General features: G+C 54.4%; 6 protein-coding genes across 6 annotated transcripts in view; all 6 read right to left on the bottom strand.

Annotated features, from left to right (window-relative positions):
- The window catches only part of LOC114070384 (keratin-associated protein 5-4-like), a 1,494-nt gene extending 770 nt beyond the window's left edge, over positions 1-724 (bottom strand). Inside the window, exon 1 of the mRNA XM_027907744.1 lies at positions 3-724. Coding sequence (XP_027763545.1) covers positions 3-689 — 687 coding nt within the window. The 5' untranslated portion in view covers positions 690-724. The remainder of the gene's footprint in view (positions 1-2) is intronic.
- Positions 725-5,516: 4,792 nt separating this feature from the next.
- LOC114070386 (putative small proline-rich protein 5) lies at positions 5,517-5,862 on the bottom strand. The gene has a single exon (XM_027907746.1). The coding sequence runs from the start codon at positions 5,811-5,813 to the stop codon at positions 5,517-5,519; it is 297 nt and encodes a 98-aa protein (XP_027763547.1). The 5' UTR covers positions 5,814-5,862.
- Positions 5,863-8,472: 2,610 nt separating this feature from the next.
- On the bottom strand, positions 8,473-8,823 carry LOC114070373 (putative small proline-rich protein 5). The gene has a single exon (XM_027907731.1). It carries the CDS (start codon positions 8,821-8,823, stop codon positions 8,473-8,475), a length of 351 nt encoding a protein of 116 aa, XP_027763532.1.
- A 2,738-nt stretch (positions 8,824-11,561) lies between these two features.
- Positions 11,562-11,837, bottom strand: LOC114070372 (putative small proline-rich protein 5). The gene has a single exon (XM_027907730.1). It carries the CDS (start codon positions 11,835-11,837, stop codon positions 11,562-11,564), a length of 276 nt encoding a protein of 91 aa, XP_027763531.1.
- A 9,687-nt stretch (positions 11,838-21,524) lies between these two features.
- On the bottom strand, positions 21,525-22,537 carry LOC114070377 (keratin, type I cytoskeletal 9-like). Its single transcript, XM_027907736.1, has 2 exons — positions 22,532-22,537; positions 21,525-22,136 (listed from the first exon to the last, which is right to left on the bottom strand). Exons 1-2 carry the CDS (start codon positions 22,535-22,537, stop codon positions 21,525-21,527), a joined length of 618 nt encoding a protein of 205 aa, XP_027763537.1.
- A 2,157-nt stretch (positions 22,538-24,694) lies between these two features.
- On the bottom strand, positions 24,695-25,876 carry LOC114070374 (loricrin-like). The gene has a single exon (XM_027907732.1). The coding sequence runs from the start codon at positions 25,874-25,876 to the stop codon at positions 24,695-24,697; it is 1,182 nt and encodes a 393-aa protein (XP_027763533.1).
- Positions 25,877-27,793: the final 1,917 nt, after the last annotated feature.

Genomic DNA, 27,793 nt, shown 5'->3' with positions numbered 1-27,793 from the left:
TCACAGCAGGTCTGGCACGGGTCACAACACACAGTCTTGCATGGATCACAGCAGGGCTTCTGGCACGGGTCACAGCACACGGTCTGGCACGGGTCACAACAAGGCTTCTGGCACGGGTCACAGCACACGGTCTTGCATGGATCACAGCAGGGCTTCTGGCATGGATCACAGCAGGTCTGGCACGGGTCACAGCACACAGTCTTGCATGGGTCACAACAAGGCTTCTGGCACGGGTCACAGCAGCTCTGGCACGGGTCACAACAAGGCTTCTGGCACGGGTCACAACACACGGTCTGGCACGGGTCACAGCAGGGCTTTTGGCATGGATCACAGCAGGTCTGGCACGGGTCACAGCAGGGCTTCTGGCACGGATCACAGCAGGGCTTCTGGCATGGATCACAGCAGGTCTGGCACGGGTCACAACACACAGTCTGGCACGGGTCACAACAAGGCTTCTGGCACGGGTCGCAGCAGGTCTGGCACGGGTCACAGCACACGCTCTTCTGGCACGGGTCGCAGCAGCAGGACTGCTGGCAGGGGCTGCAGCACACGCTCTTCTGGCACGGCTCGCAGCACACGGTTTTCTGGCAGGGGCTGCAGCACACGCTCTTCTGGCAGGGGCTGCAGCACACGGTCTTGGTCTTCACGACGGAGCAGCATCCCGTGGAGCAGCATCCAGTGGAGCACATTGTTGTCGGGAGTGTGTGGTGGAGGGGCGGACGGAGCGAGGGACCTGAAACACAACGGATGTTTTAGCCTGGAAACGCTGCTGTGAGGGGTTCACATCCCACCCCCGGCCTCCTTACTGAGCTCCTTGAGGTGCCCAAAAACTTCCCTGAGTCGATAAGGAAGATCCTTCCAGAAATCGAGCCACCCATCGCTGTCCCAGAAAGATTTCGGCCGCCTTCCCTCCCCCCATGGATTTCCACCCCCAAAAAGCTCATTTTCCACTCTGCTCTCCCTATTTATTTTATTTATTTTTTTTTTTTTTGCCAGACCAACAGGCTCAAAAGATCCAGATTTCCTAGAGAGCTGCAGATCACGGAATCATAGAACGGTTTGGGTTGGGAGGAGACCTCTAAAGGTCAATCCAAAACCCAAAACCCAAAACCCAACTGCGAAGTTCAAACGCAAAGAACACATTTCCATTCGTTGCCCGACCGAACCCCCAAAAAACCATCACCCACCACTGCTTGTAGGTGCCACTTACCGTAGTAGCAGCTGAGAGGTGAAGCTGTGTGAGGAGCAAAGGGACCTGGGGACCTTTTTATCCAGCTCGGGATTGTCCTGCCGGACATGAGGTACCCCCCAGCAATTCGGGATTTACGCACTCAGCCCGCGCTTATTCACCCCGTGGGCCTTTCAAGCTGTTTAGTCCTTGCCTCGTGGGTTTTGACCAACCCCTCAATTTTGTGTCATTACCAATTCGTCGTGTGAATTTTTTACAGTTTTTTAATGTCGAGTTAATTCTTGCGGGATTGTTGAAAGGGTTCTCTTCTTTTTTTTTTTTTTTTTCCCCCCCTGCTCGTTTTGCATATGGTAAAGCTGCTTGTTCAGCTGGGGAGTGCTTAATTAACGTCAAAATCCTCGTTAAGACTGAGGTGCAGTGGATTCCAGAGGCTTCTGGACGTCGGTCGCCCCTCGGTAATGATTTTTTTAGAGTAGAATTCCAGGAAATGGAATTCCGTGGCCCGAAGGAAGAAATGGTGAAGCCCAGTTGGGGTCTCTGCTCATCAGAAGGGCAAATATGGAACAGAAAGCTCTTGAGGTCTCACCCCCCACCCTTGCCTCATCCCATCCACTCATGGGACGGCACTTGGCCTTGGAACAGAATCATGGAATGTCCTGGATTGGGTAGGGAAGGGACCCACAAGGATCCTCAAAGTCCAACTGCTGGCCCTGCACAACCCCAACGCCCAAACAGTCCCTGAGCTCTGGCAGCTCAAGATCAGACGTTTTAGGTGCAAAGACGGTGCCAATTCCCCGTGGAAATCCAGAATTCGGGGTCAGGTCAGGGTCCATATTTTAACCCCGACTCCTTTTTGGCTCCCAACTCCTTTTCGATGCGTTCGAATCAAAGCCCGATGCAAAACCCACCCCCCCACCCCCTCCCCTCTGGAATTTTTGCATCCTGTTTATGCTCGGCACGACTCGATCTGCAGAATTCCTATTCAATTCTTTTCAAGTTCCCCTCTGCCCTCGAGTGATGGAAGGGCCACCTACGGACGTGATTTCGGGAATAACTCAGCGCTCATCTCCCAGTCACCCGTGGACGGCCATTAAGCGCTGATGACAACGATCGCCTCGTGATTATTCATTAATGACCGGCCTTAATATCTGTTTTTTTTGCATGAGGGATGGCCTGAGCACCTCGAGGATTTCCAATTAAGCCACGCATCTTTATGGAAATATTATCTCCCTGCTGTCAGAGGAAATTTCTGGGGGGGGGGGGGTGTCAGGACCGTGACTGACGTGATGGAAGGTTTTGGGTCTGAGGTCACCCCGAGGTGAAGGGTTGATCCTGCTGCTTGGCCACCCTCCCCTCTTGTCCTGCGCCCTCCCTGGAGACACCCTGAGTTCTGCTGAGGTGAAGGAGAGAAGATTTAGGCTGTGTTTGCTCAGCCAGGGCTAAAATCTTGGGCGCTGAGGGAACGATAGGTCGTCACGGACCTCCTGTTGGGCTTCTGGTGACACAAAACCTCCATTTTCACCCAGTTCTGTTGGGTGAATTCTCTTCAGATTTGGCTGCTTCGAGGAGCTGCTCCTGCCTGGGAGGGTTCAGAGGGCCGTGAGGTCACCACTTCTCCAGGCAAGGTCTTTCCAAGGTCAACGTTCCTGCTCGCTAAAAACACGGGCTTAATTGAGCTCAGCCTCATGCAAATGAGCAGGTGAGACCAGCTCAGCGCCACACATTATCATCTAATTAGTGATTGAGATTTTAGACACCAGCTGAGCACCTGCACCCCTTCCAAAACAGCCAAGGGGGATTTCTGAGCCAGCAGAGAAATTCCAGGAGAATCCAACACTGGGAACGCGAGGAATCCTGAGCAGGGAGGTGTAAAGTAAGAGGTGTGGGTGAAAATAAGGCAGGTTTTTTTTGGGGTGACTTCGTGTATGGATTTGGTGCATTGCTCTTGCTTTACCAAACCCCCCATCCTGCTAGAGCTGGATGTGAATATCAGAAGTGTCTGTTTGGAGCTCTGTGGGATGGATCTGCAGGGATCCCATGGGGAGGCCCATCAATGATTGTACCCAAGGAAAGATCCAAACTGGAGACTTAAAAATTTCCCCAATTCAATTTTGCACCGAGCGGGGGGGTTTAGGAGGCTCCACAAGGTGCCCCTCTGTCTGTTTGGATTGGAGAATTATGGATGCAGTGAAGCAACCCTTGCTGGCAGACGAATTCCTCCCCATTAATCCTTAGGGGGTTTCCTGCAGTTTATCCTGCTTGTGGAAATCTGCTGTTACGTTATTTAACACGCATTAAGCAGAGCAGAAACGCCCCTTTAGGCTGTTCAGAGTGTTCTCCTCTCCAGGCTGAGCATTCCCAGCTCTCCCAGCCTTTCTCCACAGGGGAGGGGCTCCAGTCCCTTTCCCAACCTCGTGGCCTCCTCTGAACTCGCTCCAAGGCACAGAAATGTCCCGTGGTCGGTCGGGGAGGAGAAAGTTGGGAGTCCTGGGTGACCAAAAGAAAGTCCCAGGTCGAAGACAAACCCACTGCTGTGGGCACAGAGCTCCCCTAACCCAACACCCACCTGCAGGGAGGGCAGGAATGAGTCAGAAAATGAGTTTTTCCGGGGGGGCAGCTGCCGAGGGTCGCGTGAAGATGAGCCACCTCCTGGCGAGGACCACGACCCACGTGCAAGGTGAGTAATTAATTGCTCTCCCTGCGTCCCGCTGGCAACTCTCCCTTTTCAGCCTGTCCCCCCCCCCCTGTAATGACAATTTTCTCCACAGCCTATAAATAGAAAATTCCCATTACCTGCAGGCCAACTGGTCATTTAGTGGGTATTGCAGAGCCCCGTTTCCCACGCCCCGGGATGGGTGATGGTGGATGAGTCACCCCCAGGGAAACCCTCTCTCCTTTTACAATGGAGAGAAATTGTTTAATTGAGGGTATTCCAGAGGCAGGCTGCAAAATCCCTTGCGGGATTTGCTTTGCTTTGCTTCCAAAAACAGCAGCAGGGAGGTGAGAAACAGGCAGGAAAAAACGTGAATCCACAGGTCAGGCCCCTCCTGGCTGGAAACCCCAAACCCCCCCAGCATGTGCTGAGCTCTCTGCAGGGATTTGTTTCCAATTAACCCTCCCAGCCCTCTGCGTGAGGTGCTCCTGGAATCACTGCTGGGAGCTGCAGGCATTTTCCGTGGCTTTCATGTTTCCTTGGCATTCCTCCCTCTTGAGCTGCTTTCACCAGGGATTAAAGCATGGCTCCAAACAAACCCACGAGAAAACGCGGATGCCGCCAGACAAGCACGGAATACCAGGATTGTTGAGGTTGGAAAAGACCTCCAGGGTCATCCAGCCCACCCTGTGCCCCATCCCCACCTTGTCCCCCAGCCCAGAGCACTCAGTGCCACTTCCAGTCCTTCCCTGGGCACCTCCAGGGGTGGGGACTCCCCCACCTCCCTGAGCAACCCTTTCCAAGGCCTCACCACCCTTTCCATGGGGAAATTCCTCCTGATGTCCCACCTGACCCTCCCCTGGCACAGCTGGAGGCTGTTCCCTCTCCTCCTGTCCCTTGTTCCCTCGGAGAAGATCCTCGGGCTCCCCCCTCCTGTCAGGGAATTCCAGAGCCAGAAGGTCCCCCCTGAGTCTCCTTTTCTCCAGGATGAGCCCCCCCAACTCCCTCAGGAGTTTCTCCAGCCCCTTCTCCTGCTGCTCCATCCCCTTGATGTGATTTGAGGGTCCCAGACCTGGACTCAGCACTCGAGGATCCACCCGGCACAGAAGGACAATCCCTGCCCCTGCTCCTTTTCCCCCACTATTTTTGATCCAACCCAGGTGCCCCCTTGGGCTTCTTGGCCACCTGGGCTCACCTGGGCTCGTCACCCGCACCCTCAGGCCCTTCTGGAGCTTCCCAGCCACTCTTGGAGTTTTTCCAGGAGCTTTCCCAGGGGTTTGCTGTGATCCAAGCAGGGGATTCAACACTCGGCCCTGTCAAACCCACCCCTTGGCCCGTCGGTCCATCCTCTGTGACAGAGCGGTGACTGAAAACAACCACAACTGTTTGTTTGGCTTGAAACACCATTTTTATTGTCTTGCTTGGAGCAGCAAAGCGAGGAGGAAACCCTTCCCCGGAGGGATAGAGCGCGTTGCGTCGGCAGAAAGAGGATAAACGGCTCAAAAACCTGTGGAACCGGGAGGCTTCACCCAAAAATGGTGTCACCTCCAACCCTTTTCAGGGCTGTTTTCCTGCAGAGAAGGCTGGAAAAAGGCTGGGAAGGCTGGAAAAAGGCTGGGAAGCTGCGGGCACCGGCGCTGAGCTCGAGGCTTTTGAGGGAGGTTGGATCCTCCTTCAGTACTTGGGGTACGCGGGCGGCATCTTGCAGATGTTCTTGGCGTACTGGGGGCAGAAGGGGGCCGGGGGGCAATAACGCTGCACGGGGGGGTAATAGCACTGCTTGGGGGGGCAATAACTCTGCAGGGGGGGGCAATAACGCTGCACGGGGGGGCAGCAGGGGGTCACGTAGCCGAACTTCTGCACCGGCTGCCTCTGGATGGTGTAGTGGCAGGAGGGCCCCGAGTCGTGGCAGGACGAGCGGGAGCCGTGGCAGGAGGACTCGTAGCTGTGGCAGGAACCCCGGGAGCACATTTTTCCTGGAGTTATCAGCAGAGCTGCGTGGAGCAAGAGAGCAGCACGGTGAGAGGAGGCTCTTTTTTAATAATATTTTCTTTTCTCTCTAGATCTCCAGTCTGGAGTCTCCGGATTCTCCTCCCGCTTTTCCCTGCCCGATCCAGACCCGACGCGCTCTCGGTCCCCGTGGATCTGCTGGGTGTGCTCTGGGAGCTGCTGTGGGAAATCAGGTCCCTACAGGCCAGCTGGAGCACCCACGAACCCGTTTCCAAACCTGCCTCCCTTGTGAAAGAGCTCAGAGCTTTGTGCTCCCCTCGAGCACCTTCCCGGTGATCCCCATCCCTCCACCTGCCATTCCCTCTTCCCCAGGGCCACAGGGAGGAGGAACTTAAACCAAGTCCCAGCTCCCAGGAGGCCCTCTTGTGGAGTCTTCTCCTCCCTCAGCCAGAGCAGAAAGGGTGAAATTTGTCTTACCCTCTTCAGCCTCAGCGAGAAGTTTCTGGAAGCGAAGGCGAGAGCGACTGAGGACGGCCGGGTCGAACGACCTTTTATACCCTCCAAAAAAGGTTATCAGGGGTGTGAGACACCTCTGTGCAACGCCAGTGTAATCATTTCCGCTCTCCATCCCTATTTTTAGGGTTTTCCTCTTTGGACACGCCACGGGTAATTCCCGACGCAGGGATTTTCCTCGGGAGACTGACACTAATCTGACGGGCGTTAATTAACCGGGCCAGGGGATAACTGGGATTGCATCAGCGGCAGGAAGGCCTCAGAAATGCTGACTCCTGGGGTAAGGTCCCCCGTTGGGAGCAGGTGACAGCTCAGGACTTTAATTTGCCTGCTGCCAAGAGGAAATGGGGGATTTATCAGCTGTCACTCCTGGGGCACGGCGCGGAGCTGGAAAATCCGGAGGGATCTCCTCGGTTCCCTGGTGTGGCCAAAAAAAAAAAAAAAAAATGAGGAAATGGTTCTGGTTCTTCTTCATGTGTTTCCTTGGGTTGGCAGGCGATTGGGGATGATCCCATCAGATTGTTCCTCGTGAATCAAAAGGTTGTTGGTGCGTGGGGTGGGAGGGAAAACAGCTGACCGTGAGCTCTGCGGAAGGGAGGAGTTTGTGTTCGGTTTTCCCATTCCTTGGTTTCTCTTTGCTGATATTTTTATGCTTTTTTTCCCCCCCCACCCCACCTGACCTCTCACCTGCAGGGAAGTGGAAGAAAGCAAAGGGTTCAGAGAAAGTTGGAGCAAATATTGGGTTCCGTCACTAGAGGTGAAAGTGTGCCCACTGAAGCTGGGTTTATAACCCTCTTTAACCCAGATTCTGAAGCTGAAAAAAAAAACCCCAACTCATCAACTTGGGGAAATGTTGCCCATTAGAGCAATTTATTGACTGAGAAGGAGAAGATCCTCCCAAAGTGTGGGTGTCCTGCAGCTTTTTCTTCAGGCCACGGGCAACGTAATCGCTTGTGGTGAGTTCTGTGTGGAGCGAGGGAGGACGGCCCCAGTTCCTCAGGGACATTTTGTGACTCAGTCGTGGGTCCTTCAGACCAAGACCTGCGCTTGCCCAGCCTCCCAAATCGGTGCTGGTGTGACAGTTCTTTCCCCCCAGGCTTTGTCCTGGAGCATCACACCGGTGTTGCTCCAAAAATCCTGCCACCTCCCCAGCTGCCTTCCAAAAATGGGGTGTTTTTGGTTACACCCACTCCAAAAAACATCCCTGAATCTTTCAGATTCGGGTCCTGTTAAAGAGAACGTGATCCCTAAAAGAGTTCTCGTTGTCCACTGATCACAGGCCTCGCAGTGGGGAGTTTGTGGCTTCTGTTTTCGGAGGCTCAGACGTGTTCAGGTGTTTGGAAATATTTATATTTATTATTTATGTGCCCAAGGTGTGAAATTGGGCTCGGAGGAAATGATGTTGCATGTTGAGAAAGAGCAACTCTGACCTACTTATTGCCCTTCCATTTAATGAGCTATCAGAGAATCCCAGGATCACTGAGGTTGGAAAAGACCTCCAGGATCATCCAGACCAGCCTGTGCCCCCATCCCCACCTTGTCCCCCAGCCCAGAGCACTCAGTGCCACTTCCAGTCCTTCCTTGGACACCTCCAGGGGTGGGGACTCCAAACCTCCCTGGGCAGCCCCTGCCAAGGTCTGACCATCCTTTCCAGGAGGAAATTCCTGCTGATGTCCCCCCTGACCCTCCCCTGGCACAGCTGGAGGCTGTTCCCTAATGTGTACGAATGTGTCTTCCATTCATTCCCAAATGAATGTGGGAATTATTTGCCACCAACTACTGGGATACCTTGAGAACATGAGGAAATTTGACTGAAGAACCCAGAAAAAAAAAAAATGTTTAAAAAGAAAGAAAAATCAAGGGCAAAAAAGAGAATAAAGAAATTCAAAGACAACAAGGGTCTCATGAACTGCCGAGATTTATTATTTCCCACACCCAGCTGAGTCGGAAGCAGAAAATGCGCAACAGGCAAAGATCCCCAACAGCAATTAAGCCCTGAATAATTAGAAAGGACGTTTCCCAAGTAATTAAGAAAGACTGACACCGCGAACGTTAATTAGGGGGACACTTCATCCACGACGACAAAGACGAGGCAGCATTTTCAGGAGGGAGGAGGAGGAGGAGGAGACGGGGCCGTGGTCGGAGCCGGAGTCAGGGTTGGATCCTGTCAATACTTGGGGCAAGCCGGTGGCAGGTTGCAGATGTTCTTGGTGTACTGGGGACAGTAGGGCACCTGGGGGCAGTAGGTGACCTGGGGGCAGTAGGGGACCTGGGGGCAGTAGGGGACCTGGGGGCAGTAGGGCCCGGGGGGGCAATAACGCTGCGCGGGGGGACAGCAGGACGACGTCACGTAGGAGCATTTCGGCACCGGCGGCCTCTGCGCGGGGTAGTGGCAGGAGGGCTCCGAGTCGTGGCAGGAGGAGCGGGACCTGAGGCAGGAGAACCAGGACCTGTGGCTGGAAGAGCGGGATCCGTGGCAGGAGGACTCGTGGTCGTGGCAGGGGCCGCGGGAGCACATCGTTCTTCCTTCCGGAGCGCCGGGGGAGCTGGAGGGAAGAGAGAGAGAGAGACCCATCAGCCTGGAAGAGCTGGGACCCACCAGGGCCTCTTGATTTCTCCTTGGCTCTTGGCCTGTAGCGGTGTCATCCTGTGTTTTGGAATATCTGGGATGCCAGTGGTTCTGCCTTGGCTTTTGGGGGATACTCCATGGTGGTCCGGCTCTGATGGGAATTTCCCAGCCAAGATGCTGCTTAAGGTAAAATTTACTTCTCAGACTGCACTAACTTTCCTGAGCTCTCTCCTCCTCCATCACCAGCGAGCTTGGGAATGAATTCCTTGCTGGCTCCCACTGTGTCTTTGTGGATCTGCTCCTTCCACGACTCCTATTTTTCTACCATCCCATCTCTGAGCAAACCACGAGCACCCTTCGTGCAACCGACACGTTCAGGCACCCAGCCCTCCCAAACCAAGGGATTTCTAAGACCAAAGGCAAGGTCTAAACACAGAGTTAGCCCTCTGTGAACTTCTGCCTCTCGAGAGAAGATAAATCCAATACAATCCAACTCACCCTTCGCTGGAGCAAGAGGAAGAGCACGGAGAGCTGATGCCGGATGGAGGAGGAACGAGGCACGGCCAACTTTTATACCTTCCCAAGGGGGTTGTCCGAGAAATTAGGCATCCCTTGGCAATGCTGACACAAACACTCATATTCATATTTATCTTCTGTGTCTGGTTTTGAGCATTTCCGATTCGACGCAGTCAGGAAAACCCATTATGACTTTTTCCCCTCCTATAGCACTATAATAGACACCAGAGGATTTCCCAATCTGCTTAGGAGGGAATTTTGAAGGCTGGGGCATTAAAAAATGCACCTAACCCCGGCGTTATTAAAGTGATTTGTCCCGTTGGGCAACCCGGGATTGCATCAACGTGCAAGCCAAGGGTGTTGACTCGGAGCCCGGCGCGCTGCCCCTTGGTCTGCTCACGCTCACATTTTGATGGAGAGGTTGTTTTGTTTGTTTGTTCCCCCCCCCCATTCCTGACACGAGGCACTGTAATTAACAGCCACAGCTCCGGGGGACTCGATTAGGGGGAGGTCCTGCTGACGAGCTCCGGAGGTGACGCCGAAAGGACCTTCCCCAGATCCGATTTTTTTTTTTGGTCGTTCCAGATCGTTTGTGGATCCGCCAACCCCTCAGCTGTTTCTCTGCAACGCTAATTCCTCCTCCAAGGAAGGAGGGGGGAGTTTCAAAGCCTTTTGTGGGAGGATTTTCCCCTCCTGCCAACCTGTTTTCGGACCCAGCTGGCTTTGGGGTCCCGTCTGATTTAAGCAGTTCTGTCATTTTTACTCTTTTTTCTTTTTTTTTTACTTTCAAGTTTCTTCCACGATGGCCCAAGATTTCAGGACAATAAATGAACCAATAAAATAAAACGGGTGATTGTTGTTCCTTTCCTTGGGACTTTTATCCAGGAGAGTTCCTCGGGAACAACTCAGGGGTCAGGGAAGGAGTTGATCTTTAAGGTTTTGTGACTCTCTGACTCTTCTTGCTGGTTTCTACAAGGCCGTGATTGAGCAAACCAAAAGCGTTTGAGGAAAACATTTCGGAGGCAAATCTCGTTCAGGAAAGGTCCTGTTCAGCTCTCAGGTTTAATAACTTAAGCTGAGTCTGGTTGTTGGGCTCCCTGGGAAGCTGATGCAGCCAAAAAGGAGCCAGCAGGAGGAACCCAGCCTGTTCTGGAAGAGATGGCTCAGCTGGGGAGATAAGGACAGTCCCAGGCTGCAAAAAAAAGCAGACACAGGTTTAGCACTTATTTTTAAGTGCCTGCAATTTTCTCTGGGGACAACAACTTGAGGCCCAGTGAAAGAAGGAGGGTTGGCAAAAAACCCCAAACCCATTAAGTGCTCATTTGCATTTTTCAGACACCTCGAAATGTTGGTAGTTCTGAGTCGGGGTGAGGAGTGGACTGTGAGGTGCTGCTGAGGGAGGGACTGAGTAAGGCAGTGCTACACTAAAAACAGTCATGGAATGGTTTGGGTGGGAAGGGGACCTTAAAAATCACCCCCTCCCACCTCCTGCCATGGGCAGGGACACCTTCCACTAGCCCAGGTTGCTCCAGCCTGGCCTTGGACACTTCCAGGGATGGAGCAGCCACAGCTTCTCTGGGCAACCTGCGCCAGGACCTCCCCACCCTCACAGGGAAGGATTCCTTCCATATATAAATATATAAATAAATGGGATGTAGGTGAGCTCCTTGCACATTCACCTGCCCCAGAAATGTCTCTGCAATCACTGGCTTTTGTTATTTTGCAGCTTTCGGGGCATTTCGTGCTGAGTTTTAAGAAGAGAAACACGAAGGGGCGACTCAGAAGTCGGAGGTGTCGATGATTCTCGGGTAAAGAGGCTGAAGAATAAACGAATTAATACATAAATAAACACAAAACCGTAAATAAACAGATCATAAACTCTTTCTATTTTTTTGGAAATCAAATTTTATTGTCTCATCTGCTTGTTTGTTTTTTTTTTTGGGGGGGGGAGGTGTTGGGTTGACACATCCGTGTGCCAAGTGCCGGGAATCATTCCATGGAAAACCACCTCAGGTGGCTCTTTTGGCACCAAATCGGACTTATATTTCAGAGGAAATTCTAATCACAGATGAGGAACTCGAGGACCAAATCACAGGTGGGGAAAGGGAACCATCAATTCGATATTTTAGGCATTCAGAGCACCCGAGAAGGGTCCAGGTTGGATCCTCCCGTTAATACTTGGGGTATGCGGGTGGCATCTTGCAGATGTTCTTGGTGTACTGGGGGCAGTAGGGGACTGGGGGGCAATAACGCTGCATGGGGGGGCAATAAGACCCCACGGGGGGGCAATAAGACCCCACGGGGGGGCAACAGGAGGTCACGTAGCCGAACTTCTGCACCGGCTGCCTCTGGATGGTGTAGTGGCAGGAGGGCCCCGAGTCGTGGCAGGACGAGCGGGACTCGTGGCAGGAGGTCTCGTGGCTGTGGCAGGAACCCCGGGAGCACATTTTTCCTGGAGTATCAGAGGAGCTGGAGTGGGGAGAGAGACACAGAGACAGAGAGAGAAACAGTCACGTCATCAGAGCGGCTGCAACGGACGTGATCATATCGACATTCGGGGATTCCCTGTTTGCTTCCTGAGTTCCAGTTCTTCAGGGACAAGGAAGTGGTAGCAGGGTTGATTGGGAGATGTTTTATAACCCCTCCTCCCCTTAAATTTTTTTTTGGATACAAATTGCTTTTGAGAGAAAAAAACCTTCACTGCCCATGAGCAACTCCAGACCCTCCAGCGCCTTCTGCTTGAAAACCTTCAAGTCCCTTGTCCTCAAAACCCTCTGTCTCTCCTCTCTGTATTTCCCACAAAACCCTCTGGGCTTTCCCCTCCCTGTGTTTTCCACCCTTTCTGTTGCTTTGCTTCGAGTTGAGCCCCTGCCCAAAGCCTTTATTGTCATTTGTTTTAATGAAACAGTTCCAAGGAGGGGGACAAGAATTTGGTCTCTGGCACGACCAAGGTCCAGAGGTGAGGAGCGAGTGTCCTACTCTACCAAAGCCTGCAGGAGAACAGGCAGGAACTCCAGAGGAAGACAAAAACTGGACTTACCCTTTCAGCAATGGGGATTGAGGAGTGTTGGAGCAGAGGAGTGAGTGGAGGGAGCCGGGCTGAGGAACCTTTTATACCTTTCCAAAGGGTTATCTGGGACATGAGGCACCTCTTAATTACACATCCCAGCCCATTTCTATCCGCTGGCTTCAGCTTCCCGTGTTTTCCCTTTGATGCTCCGTGCTTTTGGGGATGGTAATTGTCCCATAAGTTTATTAATAGCTCCTTAATTCCTTCAGCTCCCTATGAAAGAGATTGGAAGGTATTTCCCGGGAAGTGACACCGGCGGATCTGGTCACGGGCAACTGGTGGGTCAAGCACGGGAGATGTTTGTGACCCAGAAGGACCAAGTGCTCAGTGTCACGTGGGACCCAAGAGCTCAACGTGAACAACCTCCATGTGAAGGAAAAATGACTGTTGCTGTTAATCCCCTTGGATTATGTTTAGGGCAGGAATCCTGCAGCTGAGTTGCCCAACGGGACCGGATACGGGAGATTTGCATTAGCCCAAATAATTCCTTCATTGGTAATTCCAACCCTGTCAAGGATTTCTCATCTTCTTCTTCTTCTTCTCTGACCCTGGCTGGGCACCAAAGTCCTGCCTGCAAACCCCTTCCAGTGTTGGCTCCTCTTTCCACCAAAACCTCGTCATCCAAACCCAACCGTGGCTTTAGATCCTGCTTTAGTCTAATTCTTCAAAGTGGTGTTGATGGTGTTAAATCCTGGAACAAAATGGCTCCAGGTGAACAGAATCAGAAGGTGATTAAGGTTGGAAAAAGCCCTCCAAGACGATCGAGTCCAAGCTTGGACCCATTTCCACCTCGTCAACGAGACCAGAGCGCCGAGTGCCGTGCCCCAGTCACTTCTGGTGGTGTCCTAAAAATGATCTGGTGATTTTCCTCTGCCCTTATTTAATTTACTTCTAATTCCCTCCTTCCTCCCCTAGATTTTGAATCAACCCTGCCTTTAAGTCCTTCCTGGGAATCTTCAGCTGAGCTGTGAGAAGGGGGGGGGGGTCACAGTAATGTTGAGGGTGATATTTTGGACTGTTAGCTGGGGACAAAGTGCTGGCGTTGCTGTCGTGTTTTCAGTCCTCTCTGCAGCTCTTTTGGGGCAGGGACGATCAGACAGGGCTGAAGCTCAAGGAAATAAACAAACCAAACCAGAGTGGGAGAAACTCCCGAGCCCAGATTTTCCCGTGAATCACGGATCAACTCTCGGGCTCCTTCCATGCCCGGGTACAAGTCATGCCCGTCTCACCCGGCAATTACATCTTCTTGTCCCCGTAAAAGAAGGCAGGAATGTGTCAACACCGGGATGACATCGTGGATTAGACGTTCAGGCACGAGGGGTTGGGGGGTGATGCTCTGCTGACTCACCGGGATCCCTCAAGCCGCCTCCACCCCCAGCTGGGCTTCAGCATCACAGTTTCCATCTACAGTGACCCCCCCTAAATCCTTCCCTGCAAAGCTCTATCCAGGTTGCAGCTGGGCCCAGAGGGGGCTGGGGCTGCCCCATTCCTGGGAGAGTCCAAGGCCAGTTCGGAGCAGGCTGGGATAGTGGGAATTGGAATGGTCCGACTCAAACCATTCCATGATTCCCCCTGTTTCAGGCCATTCCCTTCAGTTTGACTCGGCTTCTATCTCTCCCCTGTTGTTGACTGAGGTGATTTGCCCAAAAATCCAGAACTTTTAAGGAAAATTAGGGTTTACACACTTGGCTCTGCCTAAAACCAACCTGTGTGTTTGTTGTAAACTGTGCAGAGGGAGACTTTCTATGGCCCATTTCCCTGCAGAGACTCTCTGTGGAATAGTTCTCACCATCTTGGCTGCCATGGCCTTTGTGGCAGGGGGAGAGGGAGGGAGGAAGGGAGGGAGGGGGGAGGACAATTCCCTGCTGGAATTTTGCAATCTGCTCCCCCGTTGCTCCACTTACTCGGACGGGCCGAGATAACAAAACCCCAGCTCAGGAGGGATTTGCTGTCTCTGCTCCTCAGATAAATGACGCGACCTGCAGCTCCTCAGCTCTGCCCAAGAGCGTGGGTGAGAACTTGGACCGCTCAGAAAGGCTCGAGGTCGGAGATTTTATCTCCCCTTCCCTCAAAAAAACTCTTTTAATCAGACTCCAGCCCAGCCTGGAGCCTCCGGTCTGGCTCGGTTTCAGCCTCCACTTTGGCACGGGGTGGGTTTGGCACGGGGTGGGTTTGGCACTGGCCAGGGGGGTTACCTGTTGTTTGGGGGGACAGGGACCATCCCTGGCATCACAGAACACCCTCGTGCGCAGTCAGAGCCTCACATTCCTAACCCCTCCACGTTCCTCCCCTGCTCCTGCAGTCACGGGCCCGGCACACGGGAAGGAGGCTCCTCGTTATTTTAATGAAGAGCAATAATAAAACAAGTGCTAATAATAAGTTTCTTGTTCCTTTCAAAGGAATCAGTGTAAAGCCTTCGCTAATTAAATATCTGGTGCATTACACACCGTGCTGTTCCCGCCCCACGGAGCCAGGAATTCCTGCAGGGATGTGCCTGGGAGGTGCTGGGAGAGACCCTGGATCAAATGTGAGGGGAAATAAAGCCTGATTTTTCTGGCCATCTCTCCATCTGATACTCCTTTCCTTTTCCTGCATCTACAAGGGGAGCTCAGAAGTTTTATGGTTTTGTGCTGAGGAAAGTCAACTTTAAACTCGGTAAGGACTGGGAATATTTTTTCTCACTTCAGGAAATACATCGGGGGAATGGAGCTGGGGAAGAGGCTGGAGCAGCAGGAGAAGGGGCTGGAGAAACTCCTGAGGGAGCTGGGGGGGCTCAGCCTGGAGAAAAGGAGGCTCAGGGGGGACCTTCTGGCTCTGGAATTCCCTGACAGGAGGGGGGAGCTGGGGTGGTTTGGGCTCTGCTCGCAGGGAACAGGGACAGGAGGAGAGGGAACGGCCTCCAGCTGTGCCAGGGGAGGGTCAGGTTGGGCATCAGCAGGAATTTCCCCATGGAAAGGGTGGTGAGACCTTGGCAGGGGCTGCCCATAGAGGTGGGGGAGTCCCCACCCCTGGAGGTGTCCAAGGACGTGGCACTGAGTGCTCTGGGCTGGGAGACAAGCTGGGGATGGGGCACAGGGTGGACTGGATGGGGATTTTCAAAGAAGGGAGAGTTACCCCCCACAAAAGGTCTGCCCAGCCCCACGTTCCCCATTTAGAAAGACCAGAAGGATTATTAAGCACGACACGATCCCTCCTCTGCTTGCATCCTCCTGTCAGTGGTGACGAGGGATTGCAGACTTCCTCGACGGGCTTTGCTCAGCCCAAAACCTCCCAAACGTGCCTGTGGAGGGTCTGGGGCTCAGAGCCAAGGGCTGTGATTAATGCAGAGATGCTGATCTGCACCTTCAGCCCCAGACAGCTTTTGAAATCCAGCCCCTGGGTTTGTCTGGCTGATGCCCAAGGGACGTGGGAGCTGAGCCACCGCGGCCTTTGTGGCGGAGGGAGGTGGGAAAAGCAGCTCTTGTTAATCAGTTTGTCCCGAGTTGGAAGGGACCCCACAAGGATCACCGAGTCCTTAAATGAGGGGATAATCGCAGTGGGCCTGGGAATGATGCCAAAGATAAGGGAAAAAAAAAAAAAAACCAGTGGAAGAACAACCAGGACGCCAGCACGTTTTTCTGAGCTTTAGGTTTTAATGTCGCGCCTTTGCTACCGGAGGCAGAAGCGGGGAATCGGGAGGTCTGCAAGGAGGCAGATCACCTTTCTGCCTCTCTAATGCCACTTTCGGGGTCTCAGGGGAGCAGGAGGGAAGGGGCAGGACCTGCCCAAGCTGGGGGTTGCAGGGGGAAGAGGGGGAGAGTTGTGCAGGGGGGGGGGGTGTGTGCGCTGAGCGTCGCATCCTCCTCCCTTCACTTCTTCTGCGGCTGCTGCTGCTGAGGCGGCCACTGCACCGGCTGCTTGATCTGCTGGTGCTGCTGCTGGCAGGGCACGGGGGCCACGGGCACCTGGCCGGCCCCGGGGGCCACGGGGCACTGCGGGGTGAGCACCACCACGGGCGTGACGTCGGGCACGGCGCTCACTTCGTGGCACACGAGCCCCTCGCCGGAGCCGGAGCCGTGGCAGGACCGGTCGCCGTCGTGGCAGGAGGAGCCCCCGCCGTGGCAGGAGCTCTCGGAGCTGTGGCAGCCTCTGTTCTCACGGGAGCACATCTTTTTTTTTTTTTTCAGGAGGGAATTGGCTGGGCAAACCTTGGGAAGGAGAGAGGTTTGTTGTTAGAGGCGTGAAGTGCTTTGGCCGCTCCAGTGCGGGGTCGGGTTTTGGATTTGCCTTTCTGCCCATCCTGTTCCCCTCCCAAGCTGGTGCTTCATTCCAGTACTGAATCAACCAGGACCAGCTGAACAACCTCCTGAGCTCCCACAGGAGCCCTGAACCCCGTTGCTGCTGGGCTCCATGAGCTGATTCCCTGCTCTTCCTTGAGCTGATTCCCTGTTCTTCCTTGAGCTGAATTCCTGCTCTCCCTTGAGTTGATTCCCTGTTGTCCCTTGAGCTGATTCCCTGCTCTTCCTTGAGCCACTTCCCTGCTCTCCCTGGAGCTGATTCCCTGCTCTCCCTGGAGCTGATTCCCTGCTCTCCCTCAGGATATTTCCCTACTCTCCTTCGCTGCCCCCTGGGATGGTCTCAGGGCCCTGTAACTGAGAAGAAACAGAAGCTCTGTGGGATTCCAGGCTATCCTCCACCAGCAAGAGGCATCTTGGCAAGGATCCCAAGAATCTATAGCCTAGAGGAGCCCTGGCACAGCTGGGGAATTCAGAGGAGCATCAGCAAAATACCCTTCCAAAGCCGGGTGCCCCGAAAGTGAAGACCCTCCTGTGCCTTCCTCGTGCCCTCTGGTCCCTCTGTCCCCTGGGGATCCGTGGCCCATTTCCCGAGGGAAACCCTCAGTGCACATCCCAACCCCCTCCTCAGGATTTCTGGCATATTCAAGGAGGCAAAAAAAGGCATCCAGGATGTGGCTGAGCTGAAAGCTGCTCGTGCTGCTCCTTCCTCTCCCACTTTAAATCCACTTTTTCTGTTCTTTCCTGAATTTCTTCAAGGACAGCTTAATACTTTCAGCTTAAGGAGCTTAGTAAAGGAGTCAGGCTTATAAGTGCAATTAAAAATTCCCAACTTAAACCCAAGGTCTTATGAAAGACCTGCTTCCCCATTCATTCCCAAATCCCACTATTTGCTTTTCTTCACTTCCAGTTTGGAAACTAGAAAGTGCTGGAATAATCCCGATATTATTACAGGTGATAAGAACAATAAATTTTGCTTCTGGGAGTAGGAAGTCCTGATTTTTTTTGAGAGCACGAAACGGCCCCAGCCACAGAGCCAAGGGCTTGGCTCTCAATCCATCCCAGAAAATACCACCAGAAGCATCTTCCTAAGGGCAAAGCCCAGCTCTCAGCGCAGCCCTAATTTGAGTCAGAATTAAAAGTTAGCGGTTGAGCAGCGACTTACCTCGGCTGTGAAGGCTTCTGGAGAAGGAGTGGAGCTGAGTGAATGAGCTGCCCTCCCATCCCAGGACTTTTATACAGTTCCCCAAGTCTCTTCCTGAAAAATGCAATCACCCCCTCGGGGAAAGATGACCGAGGTATTTACAAAACAGCCACACCCCCCCCTAATTAACCACCACCATCAAAAGCTTATTCAACCCGATTTCTGCGATTGACTTGTCATCCCGTGTGGATTGTGTCTTCCTCATTACACAGCTTTAATTGCCACCCTTGGGCCCCTTGCAGGTTGTAATGCCCAGCAGTGAAAACCCCGTGGGTGGGTCGGCTGTCTCACCGTCAGGGCCGGATGAGTTTTAGGTTGCAAAACGGGTGGCAAAGGTGGCGCCTCTTTTTTTTTTGGGTTCTGTATCCTCCTGAAACCTCTCACCTGGAGTGTGGCAGGAAGGAGAGGCCACGGGGCCCAGTCCTCTCTCTGGTTGGTTTGGGCTCTTGGGGCTTCTTGGACAAGAGGCTCCAATTTCGGGTCCTCGCCGCCGAAAACAACCGGGCCCTTAGGACGTCCTCCAAAAACACCCCCTCCAAAAACATCTTCGTGGTTGACTTCACCCCTGCAAGACACCTGCAGGAGACAGAAGCTCGTGAGGGTCCCCTCTCCATCTCCTTTCTCTCACAGGGTCATTTCCCAGGGCAATAAAAGCAGGATAATGAGGCGCCTGTGGCCGCCGTGGCCGGTTCTGAGAGCCGTGACGGGGCAGTGACCTGGCCAAGCCAAGTAGCGGATCCAGCCAATTTTGGGAAGTTCTTGGCTTAGACCTTTAAGTGCCCCAAAAAATGCTTCCCCAGCGCGAGGAGGGAAAATCAGCACGAGGAGGAGCGTGAGGAGAACTCAGTGTGAGGTTGAACTTCTTTCCGTGGAGGGTGGGAGAGCCCTGGACCAGCTGCCCAGGGAGGGTGTGGAGTCTCCCTCTCAGGAGACATTCCAAACCCCACCTGGACACCTGTTCTGGGTGACCCTGCCTTGGGCTGGGGGGGTGTTGGACTGGGTGGTCTCCAGAGGTCCCTACCACCCCCAAAATTCCACGATTCTGTGATTGTCTCCCCCTGTGTTCATCCACTTCACATCTAATTTGCGGCCATCTCCCTCTTGCTGACACAGCATTTTTCCTGGTCAGCCCCCAAGAGGCCCCCAGACGGAATTTCCCTCTGCAAATCTCCGTTTCTATCCCATTTTTAATCTTTTTCATTTAGCTGGGAGGGGGACGGAGGTGCCCGCAGGAGCCGCTTGTGCAAACCGTGAGTAAGCTGTGAGTAAAACGCTCGCTGAGGGCCCACGTAGCTGAGCTCACCACCTGTCCCCATCTCACCCAGCTGTCCCCTGGGGCAGGATGGGGGCACCTGGGTGCAGAGCAGCTCTCGCAACCCCCTGGGGGAACTCGCCCTGGCCCCGGTGAAATCATCTGTGCAACCCGGGGCCGGTTTCTCCTCTTCCCCCTCCCATCAACACCTTGACCGTGGAATTTCGGCAGGGATCGAGTGCCCTCCCTCCTTTTTTCCATCAGAACCCCATCCTGGGAACCACGGGGGGGTTTGTTGGGCAGAGATGGCTGAAGCCCCAGGAGTGGCTCCCGCTGAAACAACCCCTCGAGTTTCTTCTGTCTAGAGGCGCCACTTGGAGACTTTCCCGAGTTGCTGTTTCCCCCTCAGCCTGTTTGCCAACAGCTCCACGAGACGGGCCACGGCCCTGGCGAGCACGGGCACGCTCGTGGATGAGAGTCCTTCGTTATCAGGGCTCGCCAGCACGGGGAGGACTCGTTCCTCGTTCCTGCCCCTGTTGCACAACGAGCGGGGAGGGAACCTTGGGCGTCAAAGCCGCCCTGTGCCTCCTCCCAGCCTGACGGTGGAGGTGAGCTCTGGATGCAGCTCCAGCTCCATTCCTGCCTGGAAGGACCACGTGGGTCTGTGAAACTATTATATCACCCAAACTCGTGGTGTGCTCTTGGTAGAAGCCTCCAAAAGCCGGCCAGGAGGGACAGGGAATAAGAAACGGATTTTTAAAAGAGTTTTCTCTTTTCTTTGGGTTTGGAGGGATTGGAATATTGGGTGAGTTTTGGTCGGTTAGTTGAATGGAGACAAAGATTTGAACTTCCCCCCTCCCCAGGTTTGGTTTTCTGGAAGTCCCTTGGAATTCTTTTGGAGCTTTTGGAGTTCTTTCACTGCTTCTGATGCTCTGAGAGGAATTAGGGAAAATCACAGAATACAGTAATGAAGTGGTAGATTTTAGGAATTTAGGTAGATGCAAATAAATGGGAAAGCTGCCTAATTTTAGGATGGATTTTAATGTGACTGGTGAGAAAAACCTTGTGTAATGTTCCCTGCACAACATTCTTAGCCCATTTTACAGTGTGGAGGATCCCTCTTGTGGTGCCAAACACGGGTTTAGAGCTGAGAGGATTTGGGCCTTTGGGTGTTTTCCAAACACGAGGGCAAACTTTTCTGGGCTGGAAGGGCCAAAAAACCCCCACGGGTGGGTGAAAGCAGGAGGGCGAAAAATAACCAGCGTGATTTCATGCCTCACTTTTAAAACGGGGATGAGTCAAACGACCACAGTCCTGGAAGATGAAACGCTTGGCAAAACGCCACCAGCCCTGGATGCTCACTCAACCTGCCCCAGCATGGAGGAACCACCCCTTCCCAACCTGTGCCTAATTTAGGGGCCTGATATCCCACCTCCAAAAACCATCCTGGAGGAGGATACGGAGGAGCAGAAGCCAACGAGCTCGTTCTGGGTTGCCTCACGCGCCAGGGCTGACGTGCTCCGGGTTGCGCCATCCCCCTGCAACTCCCTTGGGCCGAGGAGCTCCTGAGTGGAGCCGTTCCCAAGTAAACAACCTTTCACTCCCAGAGGTCAGGCTGTAAATAATAATCAGCGGGGAAAAAACCCCCCGGGAGTTTTGCATATCTCCTTCATTTAGCTCCCTGTGGAGGAAGGGAACAGCTTCGGCAAGAGGCAAATGAAGAACCCAGTCCCAGAATCCCAAAATAGCTGGGGGGTTGGAAGGGAACCTGTGGAGATCACAGGGATGCGTCCAGGTGGCTCTGGGATGTCTCCAGAGAGGGAGATTCCAAGCCTTCTCCACGGTCCATGGCAAGAAGTTCTTCCTCATGTTGAGGTGGAACTGCCTGAAATTTAATTAATGTGCACCACTCCTTGTTCTGTCTCTGGCACCCCTGGAAAACTCTGGCACCGTCCTCTTGCCACCTGAGCCTTCCATTGCTGTTGTGAAAACACTGTATTTTAATTCTATCAAAACCAATTTAAGGGCGGCTCTAAAACACAATTAAAAAAAAAAACGTCGCGGAGATTCCTCGAGGGTCCCTTCGTGCTCTGGGGCGAAGGAGAGCCAGAAACGAAAAGAAACCATTCAAATATTAAAACAGCCCGCAGGCCACCGAGTTTTATTTTCCAGAAGGGGCGTGGAGAGGAGAAAATCTTTTCCTGCCACCAACCACAAACCACTTCTCCCAGCACAGCCCCGCGTGAGGGACACGTGTCATTATGGACAAGCCCACCCTGTGGCCCATCCAGGGGCACTTTTTCTCGAGAAAGGGGGGGGGAGCTGCTGTCTCAGTCACTTCTTCTGGCTGGGGGGCCAGTGGCTTTTCTGTTTGCACTGCTGGCTCTTGACGCTGGGAACCACCACGGGGCACTTCTGCTGCACCACCTGGGAGCACCCACCGCCCTCGGCGGCGTAGCCAGACCCTCCACCGTAATACCCTGCCCCCTCACCGACACCCCCTGTCCTCAGGGCGTCACCTGGGGGTGATTGGGGTGCAGGGTACCCATATCCAGACCCTCCTCCCAAATCCACGGCGTGTGCCGAGTCCTCTCCGCCGTGCCCTCCTCCCCACCCCGCGCCGTAAGCGGGGACCGTCCCCACCGCCACGCCCCAGCCGGACGTCCCCCCACAATCCCCGCCGGTTATCACCACAGACCCCTCCCTCCCGCACGTGTAGCCCCCCGAAATGCTGTAGGTGGGCGACGCAGGAGGGCAGTAGGAAGGCCGGGGGCAGTAGGAAGGTCTCCGGGTGTAGGTGACCGAGCCTTCCCTACCGCAGGAGAAGGAGGCGTGTCCGTGGGGGTCGGAGAAGCTCCCGCTGCAGAACCCGCCGTGGTGCAGGGAGATCTCCCTGGAGTAGCCCCGGCTCCTGTGGGCGCATTTGCCTCGCAGGCAGTGGTAGAGCTGGGAGGGAAAGAAAGGAAGGAAAGAGGAAACCACCCCAAATTTGCACAGTTTCGCTTCGTTTTCCCACCCTGGCAGGTGTTGGGGTGGGGGGCTCAGGGCAAGAAAAGCTTTGTCAGGGCCTGGGGGCAACTCCAGCCTTCAAATTGCCCAACTCTGAGAGAACATGGAATGGTTTGGGTTGGAGGGGACCTTAAAAATCAGCTCCCTCCAACCCCCTGCCACGGGCAGGGACACCTTCCCTCGACCAGGTTGCTCCAAGCCCCTGTTCTTCAAATCCAAGGGTAGCTGGACTCTCCCTGGGATAGCTTCACTCCTTTTTATCTCCAGGGTGTATTTCCAGAGAACCAAAATTCTTTTACCATCTAAGAACTGCCATGGCTTTCCCCACTCACCTCCATCCATGCCTGCAGCTGCAGAGCTGCAAAATAACAGCCAGGATTATCCTTTTTCGTGTTTTCAATCCGTTGTAGGAGCAGTGGATCAAAGTTTCCACTCCAAATTACGTTTCTGGCTCTGCTATTGCACCCCCCCCCAAAAAGGTCTTTTAGGGAAGGTAATTGGCCCCAGGCATAGAGGTTTGTGGCCATCATGAAGCAGAGCTTGTTATTAAATAATATCAAAAACGGGTGCCAGGCTTTGCAAACCACGTTCAAACCCACAAAGGCTGTGCAGTCACCACGTGCTGGTCCCACCACAGGCTAATCTGGGTTTTGCCTTCTGGCTCCCAGTCCGGGGACTGGATTTCTCCCCGAGGGTTTTTTGATCCATCCAGAAGAAAACTGCTCAGATCCTGAGGACTTCGCTGGGGCAGAGGGGTCCTGCTGCAAGCCCAGCTCAGGGCCCCAAAGGAGGGTGCCTCCCAGGAACGTGAATTAAAATAAAATCTCAAGCAATAAAAATCAGACTTACCCTCTTGAGCCATCGGAAACACATTTAGAAGGTAAAAGTCGACCTGAGTGAGGAGCTTTGCCAGCCTCGGGAACATTTATATGGTGTTTAACATATATGGGAAGTGAGACACCCTCGGGAATGATAAGGATTATTTACCTATCAAATTGGGATTTCAAAGTGTTTGCTTTGAGTCATGGCAACGATCCATATCTCCCTTCACGAAGTAATTGTTACTCCTGCCTAATGAGCTTGTTCGTGCCCCGGGCTGTTGGAGGAACATTCCGGCCCCCAGAGAGGTGGAGGAGACCCAGGGGAGGTGGGAGGGAATGTGAGTGGGTGGGTGGGTGCAGGGGAATGCGAAAGGATTAAGGAGTGTGGGGCAGAGGGCAGGGGAGCATCTGGTGGCACTTTGACCCCATCCAGCAGCTCCGGGGTGAGACTTCCCCAAAGGGAAGAAGCCCTTACATCCAAACCAGGAGGTCACCAGAAGGGATTGATTCCCTGAATCAGGAATTTTACAAGGGCGCTAGAGATGCTCAGGAAAATTCATGGCAGAACTGTGGAGGTGAGAGTTGTCCTACTACTTGAACCCAGCGTGGCTGGAGGGTGTTTTAGGGAAGGATAGTGCCTCCAAAATGCCTGGCCCTTCCTCCTTTTTTTTCCATATCCTCCTTCTGCCTTGGAAAGGAAGGGTGGTCTGGAGGGTTGCAGATCCACGCTGGCATCCCCAGCTCGTGGAGTTTGGACCAGGCCTGCCCAGCTCCAAGGAATTTTTGCTGTGGGGACAGAAAGCCTTGCACAAGGAGGGGGGTGGTGCTGCCACAGCAGGTTGTGAAATTCCCCGGGGCAGGGAGGGATTTGAGGCCTGGAGGCATCTTCTGGAGCGTGGTGCTGAGCTGCCTGAAGGGACTTGCTGCTGGTTTTAGTTCCCTTTACAGCCCTGGGTGTGTGGGGTTTCCCTCTGGGAACACATCGTGGATTCCCAGAATCCCCGAGGTTGGAAAAGATCTCCTGGATCATCCAGCCCAGCCTGTGCCCCCATCCCCACCTTGTCCCCCAGCCCAGAGCACTCAGTGCCACTTCCAGTCCTTCCCTGGGCACCTCCAGGGGTGGGGACTCCAAACCTCCCTCCTCCTGGGGTGGAACCGTGGGCTGGGGGTGGCTGTGCCACCAAAGGGCCGTTGGATGCTGTGGTTATTTGGCGTTCTGGGCTCTGCTCTTCCTCTGCCAGGTGGAAAATGAAAGGTCCCAAACACTCTGGGGCAATAAACTGGGTGACTTTAATGCTTGATCTACAGCAAAGCACTGCTGAGCCCATCATCATCTCCTCTACGAGGAGTGAAACAGCTCATCAGGTGGATTTCTACCTTCTAAGACCAGGAGATGATGGTTGGTACCATGAGAAATAACTAAAATTCCCACAAAAAAAGGCAGTTTTGAGCTATTATAATATTTATTAGATATAAAAAGCAGCACAATGTTATCAGAGGCCTCCCAACACCAGCAGCAGGGCAACCAGGGAAGTCCTGGGGTTCTCAGCATCCAGGTGCAGCATCCAGGGAAGAGGAGAGGACACAAGGGAAGGACCAGGCAATCAGAGCAGGGTCTGGGGGTGCAGAGGTGCCCCAGCAGAGCCTCAGCTGGTCCTGCTGGACCTGGAGCTTTTACTTCTGGCCAGAGGGGAAGTAGCAGCTCTGCTTGGCCTGGTGGGACACGACGCTGGGGATGGCGATGGGGCACTTCTGCTGGGAGGACCCTCCAGAGCTGATGATGATGGTCTGGCCAGAGGAGCCCCCACTGGATCCCCCACAGCATCCAGAGGATCCTCCACCACCTCCCATGATGATTTTCCCTCCTGAGGAGCCCCCACCACATCCTCCTCCCATGCCGTACCCGCCACTGGATCCTCCACCACAGTACCCAGAGGAGCCTCCGCTGCCTCCTCCTACAATGATGGTCTTCGATCCTGAAGATCCCCCACCGTATCCTCCTCCCATCCCATAGCTGGACCCTCCACCACAGTACCCAGAGGAGCCTCCTCCCACAACGATGCTCTTTGAAGATCCACCCCCACAACCTCCACCGTATCCTCCTCCCATCCCGTATCCCGAGGAACCTCCGCTGCACCATCCAGAGGAACCTCCACTGCTCCCCCCTCCGATGATGCTCTTGGATCCTGAATATCCACCATATCCTCCTCCCATGCCGTAGCCTGAGGAGCCCCCACTGCAGCACCCGCTGCTCCCACCTCCAATGATGCTCTTGGACCCCGAATATCCACCCCCGTATCCTCCTCCCATGCCGGAGCCACCACAGGACCCTCCTACAACGATGGTCTTGGACCCTGAGGAGCCACCCCCATAACCACCCCCGTATCCTCCTCCCATCCCGCAGCTGGATCCTCCACATCCAGAGGAACCTCCCCCCACGATGATGCCCTTCGAAGATCCGCCTGAACATCCTCCGCTGGAACCTCCACCTCCAACTATGACCTTGGCTCCTGAAGACCCACCACCATATCCTCCTCCCATGCCATAGCCCCCACTGGATCCTCCGCTGCAGCACCCGGAGGAGCCTCCACTGCTCCCTCCTGCAACGATGACTTTCCCTCCCGAAGACCCTCCGCCGTATCCTCCTCCCGTGCCGTAGCCCCCGCTGCAGCAGGATCCGCCTCCTCCACCCCCGGAGCTGACGATGATCTTGGCTGGTTCCCCGGAGCAGCAGGAGGAGCCCTGGGACTGGTAGCCCGAGGAGCCCCCGCCGTGGCACGAGGAGCCCCCGCTGTGGCAGCCGCTGGACTGGGAGGACATCCCGTGGCAGCCTCCGGAGCTTTGTCTGGAGCACATCTCTGAGCTGTGGACCTGCAAGGGAAGGAAAACCCCGGAGATGCGGCTGAGCCTTCACAGCAGATTCCCCCAAAAATTAAATAAATGGAAGAGAGGCCCCAGGAAACGCCCCTTTTGCCCCGTTCCTGGAGCTTTAAACCCCTTCACCCCGGTGAGGCACCAGGAAGAGCTCCCAGGGAGTGCCCTGCGGGTCACGACAGCTACAGAAACGCTCTCAGTGAGCAGGGAGACCGTCAGCGCTTCCCAAGGTGTGCACACACGCTCTGACACGCTCCCAGCTGGCAGCCTGAAACGTCTGGTCCTGCTGGAGGTCCCCTCTGGACGCCCAACGCTCCCAGCAGCCGAAAATTCAGCCCTCAGAGCGTCGGGCTGCGACTGCCCCCTCTAAGGAAGGGCGGCTCTGTTGGGTTTGTGGAGCCACCACAATCTCCCCCGTTCGAAGAACCCTCAAAAAGGCATCTCCCTGCTTTGGGAGGGGGTCCAAAATTTTCCGTATCGAGGGCCTTACCTTGGGTGGATCCGGGAACTGGGCGATGCTGGGTGAATGAGGAGCCCCGGGATGGGTGAGCTTTTATATTGTGCACATCGCGCTCCCGAGGGAAGTGAGGACACCCTGAGGAATGCTGAGAGGTTTATTTACAGGGAGCTTGGCTCTGGCTGCCTCCTTCTTTGACTCACTTGCAGCACAGGGGTGATGGGGAGGAGATGCCTCAACCACTTTCTGCAGGGCAGTTTGTGATTCTGTTTAATGATTCGCTTCCGGGAGTCTTGCCCTCAAACGGGGCCAAAAGGCTTCTTGGGTTCTGATGTGGGGGCTCCCTGATGGGTTTCTGATGAAATGGAGCTTCTTGGGTGCTCAGCAGAGAGTGGAGACAGAGAAGACGCTGAGGGGTGGAGACTGGGGCGAGTTTGGGCCAGAGAGTGATGGGAGGACAAAGGTGAAGGAGCAGAGTCCCAGAGAATTTTGGGGAAGGGGGGATTTCCTCAAGGACTGGCAAGAGGGAGAGCTGGATGGGGAGCAGGAGTATGTCCAGTGTGTCCTTTCCTGCTGGGAAAGGCTCAACAGGCTGGAGATGCCTCCTCAGATGGAGTTCAGTGCTTTGGAGACCCCATTTCAGATGACACTGTGAGGGTGACAGAGACAGGGGGGACATTTCCCCTCGTCCTTTCAGGAGCCCAAGGTGAAAAGAGCTGTTAAAAGGAGAAGAGAGGTCTGTGCTCAGCTCCAGCTTCCAGGGGTCCCCCAAACCTCCAAACTGGAGCGAGTAAAGTCTCGAAACCCTTCTTGTTTGCAAAGGTGCGTTTTGGAGGCCACCAAGCCCCTACCCTGGAGCTCCAGGGCACCAAACACTTCCCCTGCCTCAACAGGACCCGTTTTCTGAGGGTCCTCGCTGACCAAACACATGAGCTGGGGAGTCACCTGGGTATTTCCCTTTGCTGGAGAGGGGACAGTTTGTCACCGCAGTTGTCCCAGCACCGGCTGCTGCCTCATCCTGCCGCTGCGTCACGCGTGCTTGGAGCCTGACAGCAGATCCACCCTCCTGGGACACTGAGTAGAGATGGAATAATAGGGGGTTTTAGCTGTGAGGAGGACTCCTGACAGCAGCAGCAGGTTCCAGCCCCGTCACCACCACGGTGATTTTGGGAGCGCACACACCCAACACCTCTGGTATGGGGACAGGAGCTTCATCACCAACTGATGAGGAGGGGAGGGGGTTTGCTTTGGACTCCTTGCAGTCCAAAAAGAGCCTTATCTGCGCTCTCATCGCCAGATCTGAGGTGTCGCCACGTGGCTCTGGCTCTCGGCTGAGCGTGGGTGTTGTACCTGTGAGGATCTCAACACCTTGATCCCTTCCGTGCCTCTGACGTGCAGGGACTTGCTCAGAGGGACAGCCGGGGATTAGCAGCTCATCAGCA

This window comes from Empidonax traillii, unplaced genomic scaffold, assembly GCF_003031625.1.
Source record: "Empidonax traillii isolate 1590-97213 ecotype Southwest subspecies unplaced genomic scaffold, ASM303162v1 scaffold1534:size101994, whole genome shotgun sequence".
Lineage (NCBI taxonomy): Eukaryota > Metazoa > Chordata > Aves > Passeriformes > Tyrannidae > Empidonax > Empidonax traillii.
This window is presented reverse-complemented; position numbering and strand designations above follow the sequence as displayed.